Consider the following 16,063-nt stretch of genomic DNA (forward strand, 5'->3'; position numbering starts at 1 on the left):
ATTATTTTGTCCTTACTGACGTAAGAGATATTCCCCACTTAAAATGGTAAATGATTTATTCATAAACTTAAAAATGAAAAAAAAAATTATATTTAAGAGATATAGTTTTTTTTTTTTATATTTTTTATTTATTTATGACCAAATAAATTAATAATGAAAACAACTGTTAATTTTTTATCGTTAAATATCACTTAAAAATAATGAATGATTTATTCATAAACCTAAAAATAAAACAGAAAAAATTATATTTCAGAGATAGTACTTTTTTTTATTAAATTTTTTATTATTACCAAATAAATGAATAAATATTTGAAAACAATTGTTTTTTTTATCGTTAAATAACAATTATTGATGTATTAGTTTTTTTTACGCGAATCACGACATATCCCTCTAGATTCATTCCACTCTTCCATTAAGTCAATTTCATAAATTAATAAAACACCTGGAATTTAAAAAATATATTTTAACCATGTATATTATTTTAAACATAGAAAGAAAACTCATTTTGTTGAAGTAAAATCACTATTCACTCTTTCTGGTATTTTTCATACTAAAATAAATTTTATAAACCTCATCAATATTTATAATTAAATTGAATAAATGCATTGGAAGCATCAGTATCATACAAAAGTTTGTGATCTAGTTTTTAAGAAAAGTTCAACATTATGTATATTTATTCTAAGAAAATAAAAGTATCATAATTTAAAATAATATGCACACAACAAATATCTCCTTCAAAATTATTCTACTAGAATACAAATTTTTCTATCTTCAAGCAACAACCATAAAAGAGATTCAGAGAATCCCCAATAGAGGCCAAACAACAATTGCACTAGTACTGAACTAGATTTTTTTTTTCCAAATAGACCAACAGAGAAAAATCACCAAATCAACACGTCGTAATTGGTTGTTTTGTCGTAAATAATATTGTATGTCTCGTCAAGTCGTAGAACCTTACGATTTTTGTCGCGAAATTGTGAATTGAATCGTGACACATTCGCTTGCAATAGAAAAACAATGTTTTTTTGGGAAGGAAAACAGTTTTTGTTTTAACACACATGTTTGAAAAGAGATGATGTTGATCTTAATTTCGAATGATATTTGTTAAGAATCTGAAAAATGAAAATGGTGGTGAGTAGTTAACAGTAATGGTAAATCTAGAAGATTCGTGGAAGCGAATGTTTGGTAGTTGCGTTTTGAGTCGTTGGATAATAGCGGCATAAATGAGACATACGCGGCACGCCGAGACACAGAGACAAATAAAAGAAGCAGTGGTTCGATTATTTCCCTTTTATCTATTGGGTTCTCTCAGCCCCTTTCTTAGCGCTCACAAACTCAACACCATGATGTGGGAATGGGGCGATTACGAAGACGCCATCCCAGAATCCGACCAACCCGAACCCGATTCTCATCTCAACTTCGATTTCTTCTCCACCCTCGCCAAACCCAAGGTGCTGCACATTCTAACATAACTCTTCAAACTTTGTTTTATGATTAGGGGTTGTTTCTGTAACTGCATATTGTGTTGTGTTCTGTAACTGCATATTGTGTTGGGGCAGGATTATTATAAGATACTGGAAGTGGATTATGATGCTACGGATGATGATATTCGCTCCAATTACATTCGTCTTGCTCTGGTGTGTTCTGTTGTAAGCGTTTTCCTTTTGTTGGGGTTTCCGATTGGGGCTAATGTGGGTGTGGTTGTGCGCGCAGAAGTGGCACCCTGACAAGCAGAAAGACCAGGATTGTACTACCTCGCGATTCCAAGACATAAACGAGGCCTACCAGGGTATGTATGTATCTGTCTATCTATATATTTGTTTTTAGGGTTAGGGATAGGGATGCCATCGTTGTTTATAGCGTGGGAGATTCTATTTTGATTAGGAATAAGGCCATATTATTTTATACAAGTTAGTGCTATCGTGGTTTTCTAAATCAGTTTTAAGAGGTTGGAAGTTATTACTAGCTATCTAGAGTGTATTCTACTTAAGTTCTTTAGGGTTATTATATCACTGCATTAGTTTATGCATAAGTTTGTCGAAGTTGTTTTTTTTAACTTTTTTTCTACAATGACTTTTAATTATTTTTTTTTCACCTAGAAGTGTTCATGAAGAAAATTTCAAAAGAGACCCTTTTTGCCTTTTCCCATACTAAAATTTTTCGGGAACTGTTTCTGTTTTGTTTAATTTGTGCCTAAGGCGGGTGCCTATTAATGTATTGAAATAGAAGTGCTGCTTAAATATGATGCTCGTATACTCTAAGGGAATGAAATAGTCAATTGTTTGGCATCGGGGTGGTGTTTTGTGTGATAATGTCTGAAAGGTGTGCTTGTGGTTTTGAATTTTAGAAATACAAAGGATGAAAAACTTGAGCAAGCTTACTTATGTTAAAATTTATTTGAAAAAGCGTAGGAATAGTGATGCTTATGGTTTTGAATGTTGGGTTCTGAAGTGTCACCATTGTAGTGAATGAGAAGTTGTGCAATAGACAATAATATTATAAGTGAATGAGCGTGTCCAATAGAAGGTTGGAGTTACACCTATTGAGGATTAGATGACTAAATCTTGCCCATGGTGGTTTGACTTTGATCTAAATGGTGCGTCTGAAAATTTTGTCATAGCACAATGACGTTATTTGACTATCCTTGTTGCTGGATGGGTATTTGACTAAACTCTGAGCACTATAAGCTGAAGTCAAATGTACATCTTGAGTTTGATTGGCCTTGTTATAACTAGCCTTGTAGGACATATGCAATCATGCTTACAACTAGCATGGTTCATTTACTGAGTTTATTTTCTGTCTGTTATAAGCTTAAAACAATGTAACCTCAATGTAAATTGAGAGAGAAGGCTCCCATATAAGACCCGGGAAATTCCAATGTAATAAAAGAATGATTGTGATCTTGCTAAATGTTTTTTTATGAGAAGGATTATGCTTTCACTTGTGTTGTGTAGCCCAATTGGTGAAAGCTCCTTGTGAGGAGTCGGTGGTTTTGTGTTCAAACCCTATTGGGTGCATAAATTGTTTACGAGGAAGTTTTCTTTTACACAGAAAAGAACCCTGCAGTGAGAATTAAAAGGGAAAGCAGTGTACAGTGGTTAGTGTGGTCAGAGAGTGAGAAAGAATAGGAAGAACTTGGACTGTGTTTGTAGAAGCACGTATAGGTCAAGCTACCTATTGGTTTAAAAGGTAAGGGGAGCTGACCCTTGCTATTGTTTTCTATGTTTGCTGCGTGAAATTCTTGAGTGTATAAAACATGCTCATAATGCTGTGACGAGTGTCTTTCCCTGCTATTTTCTGGAGGTTTGACCTTATTCACTGATTGATGAATATCATGAATGAACCCTTTGCTTAGTCGAATGACTATCCTTTGCCTGAAATTGGATTGCTGCAGTGAATTCTGATATTTATCTGAATTATACAGCCTCCGAGAGCTTAACCTCCCTCCAAAGAACTACAAGAGTTCCCGCCAAACAATAACACTCCAAAATTGTCCTCTCACCAACCAAGCCACCCCTTTTATACTGACTTTCCTAACTGCCTTGGCAGTTAGGCTGGGTAACGTTTCTCCTTCTACTATATACAATTAGTTCCCTAACATTACTCCCCTTCCCCCAACAACCTTGTCCCCAAGGTTGAATACCGGAAACTGCTCTTTTTTAGTCGCCCCGTCTTCCCACGGTGGCCGCCCTCTTGTCCCCTTCTTGCCAATCTAACAACACCTGAGGTATTTCTTCTTACTCCAGCTGCCTTGTCCTTCTGTCAAAAATCCTTACCGGCCAAAACATGGGTCGGTAGGCTTGTAATTCAGCTGGAAGTTCCTCTCAACCCTCTTCTCACCCACAGCCTTCTTTAGTTGGGGAACGTGAAATATTGGGTGTATTCTTGCTGCCTCGGGTAATTGTAAACGAAAAGCTACTTTCCCCACCTGCTGTACCCGTGCAGGGAGCTTCAGTCAATTGGCCCAACACATCACCGCCTGTCCCCTGCTCCACTACGCACATTTCCCAAAATTGAAACCATGACTCAGCGTCCATTATTTTTGTAAATGCGTCTGTGTCACCCAGCTGTCCTGCCAAGGCTGGGTCACTGCAGATTTTCTTCTTTTCTCCATCCACCACATACAGCATAGACATTTCTTTCCAGTTAATAACCACCTCACCCAGTTTTGCCAACCATGCAATACCCAATATTAAATCCACTCCACCGAGATCAAACACATGCATGTCCTCCTCTACCTTCACATTACCCAGCTTCAATCCCACCTTTTCACATCGCCCCCGAGTCCACTTCTTACACCCGTCACCCAAACTCATCGCGTATGTGGCCGTTTCTGTTACCGGAAGCCTCAGTTCCTCCACCACCTTCCGGCTAATGAAATTGTGGCTGGCCCTACTATCGATCAGGACTACCACTCTTCTCTCCCCTATCAACCCGGTCAACTTCAGGGTCTTGGAAGGCGTCAGCCCCTCCGCCGCACATGCCGACAGCTCCAGGGTTTTTGCTTCCAGGTTAAAGTTTTCCTCCCATTCCTCCTCCTCGTCTTCCGCTAGTAACAGGACCCTTAAGCTCTTCTCCGCACATCGATGACCCGGAGCGAATGGTCCACCGCATCGGAAACACCTTCCTTCTTCCCGCCTCTTCAGAAACTCTGGATAAGGTAAGTTTCTGACCATTCTTCCCCTGTTATCGCCTCCCGATGTGGTAACTGTTAGGATATTTATCCTATTTTATCATCATTATAGTGTGTCAAGGGTTACCCTATTTATCATGATTATATTGTGTCTAGGATTACCCTATTTATCATGATTATATTGTGTCTAGGGTTACCCTATTTATCATGTATTTGTGTATCAATTTATTCTTATAAATAGAAGATTGTGAGAGGGATCAATTGAGCCCTCAAGAATTATTTCTTTTCAATCTTAAGTTGGTATCAGAGCGGGTCGATCCCGCTCTGGTTTCTGTCTCGTAATATATATTTGTCCGGCGCCATAGTTCTTCGTCGCCCGCCGCTGCCCGCCGCCGGCCACCGTCAACCGCCGGCCACCGTCGCCACCGCCGGCCACCGTCGCCGCCGCCGGCCACCGTCCGGCCACCGTCGCCGCCGGCCGCCGTTCACCGCCCGCCGTTGCCGGCCACCGTCGTCCATCACTGTCACAGTTTCCTTCGTCTAAACCCTTAGGGTTTTCTTGTTCCTCGCTAGTACTATTTGTCTTCTTCAGAGATGGCGTCTGGCAGTACTCTTTCCTTCTCTGGAAGTCCATCAATTACCTCCGAGAAGCTAAATGGAAAAAATTATCTATCATGGTCTGCTGCTGTTGAAATGTGGTTCCTTGGCCAAGGGCATTATGACCACCTTGAGCGAGATGGAAGCCATGTGCCTACTGAAAAAGCTGATCAGTGGAAACAAGCAGATTTCCAGTTGTGTACCCTGTTATGGCAATCAGTGGAACCCAAACTTCTTGTATCTTTGAGGGCTTTCAAAACTTGTCACTCCTTTTGGAAGAAAGCCCAAAGCATTTATGCCAACGATATTCAACGTCTCTATGACACTACGAACAAGCTTGCATCTCTTAAAATGGCAGACCATGATATGGTGTCCTTCATGGCTGAAGCCCAATCTGCTGTCGAAGAACTTAGGATGTTTTTGGAAGTAGATCCATTAGAGGATATCAAAAAGAAACTAGACAAATTTTACATGGTGTTGATCCTTCGTGCCCTACATCCCGATTTTGATCATCTCAGAGATCAACTTCTAACTAGTCATGAGGTTCCCTCTATGGAAACATTGACCACTCGCCTTCTGCGTGTCCCGGTATCTCAAACTCAAGAAGCGCATGAACTAGTGGAACCATCGGTCATGGTTGCCACACGAGGAAGAGGAGGACGTGGCACTAGAGGAGGAGGACGAGGAGGTCGGGGACGTACTCAATGCACATATTGTAAAAGGATGGGTCATACTCAAGAGAATTGCTACTCCTTACATGGTTTCCCTTCCAAAACCGCCAATATTTCGAAGACTGAAACTTCCACTTCGAAAACTGAAACCTCCACTTCTATGTTTTCTGAAGATGAATATCAAGAGTATTTAAGGTTAAAGTCTAACACCTTGGCACAACCATCTCAATCTCCCAATACATCAACAGCCTGCGTTTCTCAATCTATGGAATGTCAAAATTCATGGGTAATTGACTCAGGTGCTTCTGATCACATTTCTGGTAATACCTCTTTGTTCTCATCTATTTCCTTTCGAGAAAAACCTCATTTCATAACCCTTGCAAATGGATCTAAAACTTCTTCCAAAGGAGTCGGTCATGTTTCTTTGTCTCCCTCAATCTCAACTCAGTCCTTTTTGTCCCTAATTGTCCTTTTAATTTAATTTCCTTAAGCCAGTTGACTAAAATGTTAAATTGTTCAATAACCTTTGATCATAAATCTTTTGTTATACAGGAGCGTGGTTCGGGGAGACAGATTGGAGAAGGATATGAAGCTGGCGGATTATACCATTTTGGATCTCGTCCAAGGGTGTCTTGTGTTGCTGCTCCTAATCCTAAAGTGCTACATGATCGACTTGGCCATCCTCATTTGTCCAAATTAAAAAAGATGTGTCCTGAACTTAGTGGTCTCCAAACTTTAGAATGTGAGTCATGTCAATTAGGAAAACATGTTAGATCTTCCTTTCCTAAAAGGTCTCAATCAATATGTAATTCTAGTTTTTCCATCATCCATTCTGATATATGGGGACCTAGTCGTATCTCCTCCTTTGGTTTTAGATATTTTGTTACCTTTATTGATGAATATTCAAGATGTACTTGGGTTTATCTTATGAAAAATCGTTCTGAATTGTTAGTTATCTTTACATCCTTTTTGAATGAAATCAAGAATCAATTTGGTCAAGTAATCAAAATATTAAGAACTGATAATGCAAAAGAGTATTTCTCATCCTCCTTTTCTGCCATCTTGAGTTCCCATGGTATCTTACATCAGTCTACTTGTCCTCATACACCACAACAAAATGGTATAGCAGAACGAAAAAATAGACACTTGGTTGAAACTGCTCGTACCCTTTTGCTTGGTGCCCATATTCCTGTCCATCACTGGGGGGATGCCATCTTAACTTCATGTTATCTTATTAATAGGATGCCCTCCTCCTCTCTTGATAATAAAGTCCCTTTCTCCATTTTGTTTCCTAATGATCCTCTCTTTCATACATCTCCCCGAGTGTTTGGCTGTGTATGTTTTGTTCATGACATGTCTCCAGGTCTAGACAAACTCTCCGCTCGCGCTCTCAAATGTGTCTTCTTAGGCTATTCTCGACTTCAAAAAGGATATCGGTGTTACTCTCCTGAAACTAAGAAGTATTACATGTCTGCCAATGTCACATTCTTTGAACAGACTCCTTACTTCTCTCCATCTGTTCAGGATGTTTCTATCCTCCAGCAAGTCCTTCCTATTCCAATGGCTGAGTCAAATAGCTCCACTGTCTCTGTCATTCCAAGTCTTGATCACAATCCTTCTACACCTGTTTCTCCACATACTGAGATCATCCCACACAGGGCCTCAATGGATAGTCCACCTCCCCAAGACAATGGTGAATCTCCTACTTCAGATTCTTCTCCCTCGTCACCTCCTCCCACGCCTCCTGGTGCAAATGATTCAGCATGGCCTATTGCCCTCAGAAAAGGTACTCGTTCCACTCGGAACCCTCATCCCATTTATAATTTTCTAAGCTATCATCGATTGTCGCCCTCCTATTTTTCTCTTTTATCCTCAGTGTCCTCTGTTGTTATACCCAAGAATGTGAAAGAAGCACTTGATCATCCTGGATGGCGACAAGCTATGATTGCAGAAATGCAGGCTCTTGACCACAGTAATACTTGGGAGCTGGTGCCCCTTCCCCCAGGAAAAAAGGCGGTTGGTTGTCGATGGGTGTATGCAGTTAAAGTTGGCCCTGATGGTGAAATTGATCGGCTCAAAGCTCGGCTTGTTGCCAAAGGTTACACTCAGGTTTATGGTCTTGATTATTGTGACACTTTCTCTCCTGTAGCCAAGATGACTACTATTCGTCTCTTCTTTGCCATGGCAGCCATTCGTCACTGGCCACTTCATCAATTGGATATCAAGAATGCCTTCCTACATGGTGATCTTGAGGAAGAAGTTTATATGGAGCAACCTCCTGGGTTTGTTGCTCAGGGGGAGTCTGGTATGGTATGCAAATTGCATCGATCTCTATATGGCCTTAAGCAATCCCCACGTGCTTGGTTTGGAAAGTTTAGCTCCATTGTTCAAAAATTTGGGCTAAAACGTAGTGAAGCAGACCATTCAGTTTTTTATTGTCATTCTTCTCTCGGGAAATGTGTTTACTTAATAGTATATGTTGATGATATTGTCATTACAGGAAATGATGCTGTTGGAATATTTCAACTAAAAGAGTACTTGTGTAGACATTTTCAAACCAAGGATCTTGGAAGTCTCAAATACTTTTTAGGCATTGAAGTAGCGCAATCAAAAGATGGAGTTGTAATCTCCCAAAGGAAGTATGCTCTTGATATATTACAAGAAACAGGCATGATTGATTGTAGACCAGTAGACAGTCCCATGGACCCAAACCAGAAATTAAGGACAGAAGAAGGTGAATTATTCTCCGATCCAGAGAGGTATAGGAGGTTGGTTGGCAAACTGATTTATCTCACTATTACAAGGCCAGATCTATCCTTTGCAGTTGGAGTGGTTAGTCAGTTCATGCAGGCTCCATGTGTTGACCATTGGAATGCTCTCATTCGCATTCTAAGGTATGTAAAGAAGGCTCCCGGGCAAGGATTGTTATATGAAGATAAAGGAAGCATTCATGTCTCTGGGTATTGTGATGCAGATTGGGCAGGTTCACCTATTGATAGACGGTCTACAACAGGATATTGTGTTTTTCTGGGAGGAAACATTATTTCATGGAAAAGTAAGAAACAGAATGTAGTAGCTCGATCAACCGCGGAAGCCGAGTATAGGGCAATGGCATCATTAACATGTGAACTTATATGGGTGAAACAATTCCTTCAAGAGCTTAAATTTTGTGACATCCATACTATGAAGATGTATTGTGACAATCAAGCTGCTCTCCACATTGCATCAAATCCAGTGTTTCACGAGAGGACTAAACATATAGAAATTGATTGTCATTTTGTTCGTGAAAAGTTGTTGACCAAAGAAATATGTACTGAGTTTATTGGGTCAAACGATCAACTCGCAGATGTATTGACTAAGTCATTAAGGGGTCCTCGGATTGAGTTTATTTGTTCCAAGCTTGGTACATACAATTTGTATGCTCCAGCTTGAGGGGGAGTGTTAGGATATTTATCCTATTTTATCATCATTATAGTGTGTCAAGGGTTACCCTATTTATCATGATTATATTGTGTCTAGGATTACCCTATTTATCATGATTATATTGTGTCTAGGGTTACCCTATTTATCATGTATTTGTGTATCAATTTATTCTTATAAATAGAAGATTGTGAGAGGGATCAATTGAGCCCTCAAGAATTATTTCTTTTCAATCTTAAGTGTAACATCCATCTTTCCCTCCTCATCCTTCATTCTAATGGTAAGGCCGTTCGACCAAGTACTGAGAGGTTGTTTGGACTGTAAGACCGTTCGGCCTTTGAATCTAATTGTAAGACCGTTCGGCCAATGACTAGGAGACCGTTTTGAGTGTAAAACCGTTCGGCATTTTACTGTAGCTAAAAGACCGTTCAGTTCCTCCCGTCCTCTTCCATTCTGGTCCGTCAGTCCTCTCCCGTGCGGATCCGGCAATCCTCTCCCGTTGGCTTCCCGACGTCCTCTCCCGTTCGGTTCTGTTAGTCCCCTCACGTTCGGTTCCGGTCTTCTCACGTTCGGATCCAACAGTCCTCTTCTACCGTTCGGCTCAATTCCCACTATCTTTATACCGTTCGGCTCTCTTCCCACTATATTTATACCGTTCGGCTCTTTGTCTATCGAACCATGCAGCTCCATCGCTTTTGGCTGAATAGGGCCACTAGCCGAGAGAGTGGACAACTCCGTCTGCTTCAGGTCTAATTCTATCTCGGACCGCTCGGCAACCTCACCTGGGATATTGCGCTTGACCTCAGACCACTCGACAACCCTCGATTGGCCTGTGTTATAGCGATCGGCCTCGCACTGTGTCCACTGACCGCTCGTTCGTCTCCAATACGACTGGTCTTTTATGTCCTCGGACCGCTTGGCAAATCTCGATCGGCTTGAGTTATAGCGATCGGCCTCGGACTGTGTCCACTGACCGCTCGTTCGTCCCCATGTCGACTGGTCTTCTATTTCGTCTGACTGCTCGGCAGCTCTTGATCTGCCTGTGTTATAGCGATCGGCCTCGGACTGTTCGGCTAATCCCGCTCGGTCTGGTCTACAGTACTTGGCCTTGTACTGCTTACTCTCGCGTTCGTCCCCCAGATGACTCGTCTTCTATTCCGCTCCCTTTTCTTACCTTTTCGCCTCCCTGCACATACTCTTCCCCTGTCGCTACCTGTTTCGATGCCGCCAAACGCCCAACAATGGTTCCAAACCTTATCACCAGGGCCTCCTTCAAGCCATCCCAGGAACGGTTCTTGGCTTTCTCCTTCCAGGCTCTGAACCAGTAGCCCGCACTGCCCTCCATGCTTAAGTCCGCGAACTGCACTTTCTCCTCCTCCGCTACTCCTTGAAGCTCGAAAACCCTCTCCGCCCTATTGATCCAGTTTAACGGGTCCAACCCTTCGAAAGCGGTTAATTCACCCCTTTTCCGCCATTGATTTTGCACCTCCTGGTGATCGCCACAGTGATTGTGGGTTTGGGTCCCACCGTAATCGCCACCCACTCTCCCTCCAATATCCTCCTCGCACCGTCGCTGGTTCCCTTTGACGTAAGCCTGACTTCCACCTGATTGTTCGTCGTTGTTGTGAGCCCGCGCCCCCATCATCCTCATTATTTCTTGCAAATCTTGGCGTATTGCAGCATAATTTTGGCGTATTGCAGCATAATCTGGTCGTAGCTCCCCTATCTGCGCCTTCATTCTATCAACCGCAATTTCCTTCACCCGCACACGATTCCGGTGGCGTCTCAATCCGGCAGTTTCTCGATTACTTCTTGATCCTTCACCCCCACTCCGATCCGGCAGGTCGGACCAAATGATAGGTTCTTGGGATCAAGAACCTATGGAAAAACACTCGAGAACACACAAAGACAATTTATCTGAATTATACAACCTCCTTTTATTGAAAAGAATTCATTGGTGTAGTAAATTTTAGGTAGTGTCATAAGTGCGGCTATATGTGTTAAAAGGCTGTTTTAATGGTCTAATTACATGAAGGAATTGAACACGTCTGGATTGATGGGTTTGGCCTGTGTGCACTGCAATTCTGTATTATAAAGAATTACTTCGAGTCTGAAAATATGAATGGATGATTGTTTATGGCCATTAGCTATTGGGTGAAGGTAAGTTCCTAAACCTTCTTAAAGATAAACTAAAAAGGAAAAGGTGGGGTCTGTGATATAGTTTCTGTACTAATGTGGTGTGTGCAATCTTAATTAAAAAGGTAATAAAAAACTAAAGTATGATGTTCTACCTGACTTAAGTATCTTGGCTGTTTTGATTGTGAGTTAGTTAATGGTTCATGCATGGAAATAGACTTGGTCCAGTGGTATTTATTTTTCCTGGTTCACTATAGTTCCGCTGTTGCATTATGTTCTGTTCAGAGAATTAGATACGTGTAAGTATTAGATATGCAGTGGCTGATTTGGGGTTAGCTTAGTGCAATGAAATTTCCGGGTTAGTAGAGGATTCGTTTTATTTTAAGCCTTGAAGGTGCAGCTGTCTTGCATTTATTTTTTTGTAGTTCGGTGATTTGGCAGGAGCTTTGGTCTATGTTACCCTTCTAGTTAAGCACGAAAATAAGATGAGGTTGTGGTGTTTGAGCACGTAACGTTTCCTTTGAGATTGAAGAGGTGCAGTGTTGTGTTTTAGAAGTTGGTTGAATATATATTTGGTTGCTTTAATAGGTTAGGTCCCAGTATGAAGGTTCTGTGAATTTATAATGATTGGAAACTTTCTAGCATAGATTACAGCGTTGATATCACATAATAGGTGAATTGTGGTGAGTTCAGCTGGGATTGGTTTGGGCTAGACGGTGCAGGTTTTCTTTTTCTTCGGTGCAGGTTTGCTTGCAGCTTTTGGACAGTTTTAAGTGCTAGGCATTAGCATATTTTAGGACTTGGTACAACAACCTAGTTGCAGGATTAAGTTAGACTCTAAACCAGTTTAGGTTGCAGGTTCTTAACGAGGTTATAACATAGTTGGTGCAGGATTTTATTCTGTATTTTCACTGTTTTGTTAGGTGCAGCCAACCAAAGACAGTGGTGTGTGCTTCTTGACCAAACCAGTGGCTGTGGTGTTTTGTTTCCAGCTTGTTTGCGCCTTGCCTTTCATTAGTTTTTGGTTGTTTGGTCTGAGCCAATCTGCAGCAGTGAACTAAGGTGTTTATGGATTGTTGGAGTCCCATTTTTTTCTAGTTGGTTGCTGGTGCAAGAAGTGGCCTATGACAGAAGCACCAGGTGCAGGTCTAAGGGCCCAGTTTTCTTTCCTTTTTGTGCAGAAATGCTCCTGACGCTTTGGTATAGCCTTCCAGTCCTTTCATTTCGCTTTTAGTGCCTCTGCCACACGTACAAAAACCATATTCTCTCGCTAAACTATCTGCTGCTTGACCTTGGCCCTGCCTTGTGTTATAATTGGTTCATCCAGCCTTTTTATTTTCATTGAATTATATTGGCCAGTGCCTAGCCGAGGACATCAGGACCTGCAGGAAGAACCAATATTCCCTAGGCCTAGGAATTGTCCATGGACACTAGGAAATATGTATACATATAATTAAGTTAGGTTTTCTTTTGGTTAAAAAATAGAATTAGTGCAGGGTGCTGTCTTGGGTTCAGCGGTGCTTATTTGTCAAGTCTAAAGCCTTGCTCTTTATCTAATTCCGTACTGGATTGGTGAGTGATATCAAGGAGTTGGTCCATTCAATTGGCTAAGGGTGTGTACCATTCGTAGAAGCTAACACCGTGACGTGTTACTGTGTGAATGAGGGGGAAAATTATTGCTTGATTTGGTGGGTCAAGTGAAAGCTAACACGTGAATGATTAGGTGAATTGTGGTTTTTTTTAGTTGTTTCGGTGGTTGGGTGTCAAAAGGCTAGACCACTCAATTGGTTAATGGATGCAAAGTCCTATTGCTGGTCTAATTGAACAACTAGAACCACAACCAATTTCTCTTCCTTTTTCCTATCTATGTTGCTGCCTAATGCGGTGCCTCATTCTCACATAAATTCCAATGCTGCCAAGTAGATGATGTTTGGCTTATGCAATTTATTTATTCTTTTGAACTCAGGGAAATGTCCAGTTCTTCTACTGACAATGCAGATGTTGTGTGGTCTCTTTCTTAACTCAATTGTATGTTATCCCTTACCTAGTAGTGCCTTGCAATGCTTGCTGAACTGTTTCAAGTTTCCAGCATGAAGGACTAGGTGATTAACCCAGTTTTTAGGTTGCTTAGACACAGGAAGGCCACGGTAATAGGCTGTGGATTCATGAGTATCTCTAAGTAATAGAGAATGGTCAATCCCGTCTGCCCCTCAATTTTATAAGACTTGTGGTAGTTAACAAATCTGTCCTAGACTGTATTGATCTGTTTCGTAGGTGATGAGACTAAATCGTGCGTTTTTTTCTTGTGCTTAAACGAATTGATGAGAGTTGGGTGATAGTCATTGTGGTTAGTCTGTCCTCTGGCTGTACCTTGTAAATCCGAAGGTTGTGTCTTTGTTCACAAGGGATTCGCCTTTGAAAGGTGGTAAAAGAGATAGGTCTCTTCGCCTATAAAGGGCGGTGGAAGGGACCGAGGTTGAGTACTGCACCTTTCTTTTTACGAGGAGGTAGAAAGGAAATGATGTTTCGTCCGTAGGTTTCCAGTTCGAGTTGAGTATAGTGTCCATTGTGACCAGTAGCGGAATTTTTACTTGTAAGTCTTGAAAGAGCAGGGGAGATAGGTCCGAAGCTGCAAACTATCCTGTTATGGTGAACATGTTCTGTATGATAAGGTATGGGAGAACGACACATGGGTTGTAACTAGTTAGTATTGGTATATTTCGGGTGTGGCATGTGACTGAGCTAATCTGGTTGGTGTGATTTGTTGATTGCATTAGTTTGATGTATATTGGATATTTTTACACTTTCTTGTTGCATTATTTTTGGGTTGCTCACCCTTATTCTTTGTTGTGTTACGATGATAGTATAATTCGTATAACAATACGGGAACAGGAACTATTATATATGTTCCAGTTGATGAATAGAACACTGAGATGCTGGGGAGAACTTGGGAATTTTTAGTGATTTATTTCTAAACGTTTCCATGTAATTTGAAGCAGTTATTTCGGAATTTTATTTGGAAGTTACAAGGATTGAAATAAGTTTTCCTTTACAAGGATTGGAATAAATTTAAGTTTTTCTTCTAATCACAGCTCCAATTTCATCTAATTTGCTCAAATTCCTATATGCTTGTTTTGGAAACTTCCTTCTTTTAACCAGAAAGCGTGCTACTGCTTTGAAGTTTGAAGCTTATGAATGCATTTGCAATGTGACCCTACCACTTGATTATTACCACATCCAGATTTGATTTTTACCCTACCTTTATTTCTGTCAGTTGAGTAGATGGGCTGTATGAGTTCTTTCAAGTCATAATTTAACACCTATTTGGCTTTTTGCACAGTTTTGAGTGATCCAGTCAAAAGGAGGGAATATGACATAAACGGAATGCGTTATGAATATGATTACAATATCATTGTAAGCAATGTTTGTCTTCATCAGACAGGAGTTGTGTTTTGAAACAATGTTTTATTCTCAAAGAATAACTGTGTTTGATTTGACATTTTTTGATGTAGGATTATCTTAATCGTTACAAGGGCCTTATCTTGACTTGCAATGGCCTTGGCATAAAGCATTCGATATGGTAAACAAAAACATGACAGATATAGCCTTTCAGTGCATCTAGGACAGTTTTTTAGAAGTACCTGGCACTGCATGCCATGTTTAGTGTTGAAGATATCTGATTATGATGTCCTGGAGAGAGTTTCATGCTTTTTTGTATAAAAGAAATGGACAAAATGGAACTTCTACCTGTTGTAATTATGCTCTCGCTTACCTTGCCTTCTTTCATACTTGTGCTTAGATCATCTCAAATGGTCAAGATGCATAAGTTGAATTTAATTCTAACATTGGTTCGACTAAACTAAAATTCACTAGGCCAGTCTTCCGGAAAGAACATTGATTAAAGGGATTACACAGTTTAAATTATTTAATTTAGCAGTAGTTCAGTTGTTATCAACTTAGTTTGCACGGCAATTTTGAGGGTTTCACCCTATACTTTCAAGGGTTTCATCTTGTACTTCTAAATTTTTTTGAAATACCTATAATGTCATCGTTAAGATGTGATTAATTTTTAATAAAAGTGAAAGAATTTTTTGACCAGATTATTCTTTAACGAGATTCTCCTTCATCAAAATTTTTGTGTTGTTGCATCTGTTGAGCTTCTTCTTCCTTAATCTTAATTGATTTTAGTTGTTGTATTAGGATTTCTATGTAGAAGGTTTGGAGAGAAAGGAGAGGGATTTGTATATACAAGTTGTAAAAACAACAGTGAATCAGATTTGGAAATGCAAAGACACCAATTGGATTTCGAAAATCGATTTGGTCTTTTTCATTGGATTTTGATATTTGATGTACATGTTTTCGGATTTTGATATTCGAGGAGATATGCGTCGGATTGTTAAATTTATGTAAGAATTAGAGATTTCAAATAGACTCATGCGTTTAAGAATTAGAGATTTCATGAATGAAAGATCAAGAGGCGAAGGATGCATAAACAAGTAACTATGAAACATGGTCAGATTATTTAATAAGTTGATCAATCACTTTATTTAATCTTTAAGAAACTTCATTAATTCAAGGATAAATATAAAACTTGGAGGTGTAGGGT

The 16,063-nt window shown here is 40.3% G+C and overlaps 1 protein-coding gene across 1 annotated transcript; it reads left to right on the forward strand.

The window, feature by feature from the left end:
* The first annotated feature begins 981 nt into the window (after positions 1–981).
* On the forward strand, positions 982–15,216 carry LOC124846336 (Chaperone DnaJ-domain superfamily protein). Its single transcript, XM_047323572.2, has 5 exons — positions 982–1,451; positions 1,560–1,637; positions 1,714–1,789; positions 14,798–14,871; positions 14,970–15,216. Exons 1-5 carry the CDS (start codon positions 1,224–1,226, stop codon positions 15,039–15,041), a joined length of 528 nt encoding a protein of 175 aa, XP_047179528.1. The 5' UTR covers positions 982–1,223; the 3' UTR covers positions 15,042–15,216.
* The last annotated feature ends 847 nt before the right edge of the window (positions 15,217–16,063 follow it).

Source organism: Vigna umbellata, chromosome 1 (assembly GCF_029865625.1).
Source record: "Vigna umbellata cultivar VRB3 chromosome 1, Vumbellata_1.0, whole genome shotgun sequence".
Taxonomy (NCBI): domain Eukaryota; kingdom Viridiplantae; phylum Streptophyta; class Magnoliopsida; order Fabales; family Fabaceae; genus Vigna; species Vigna umbellata.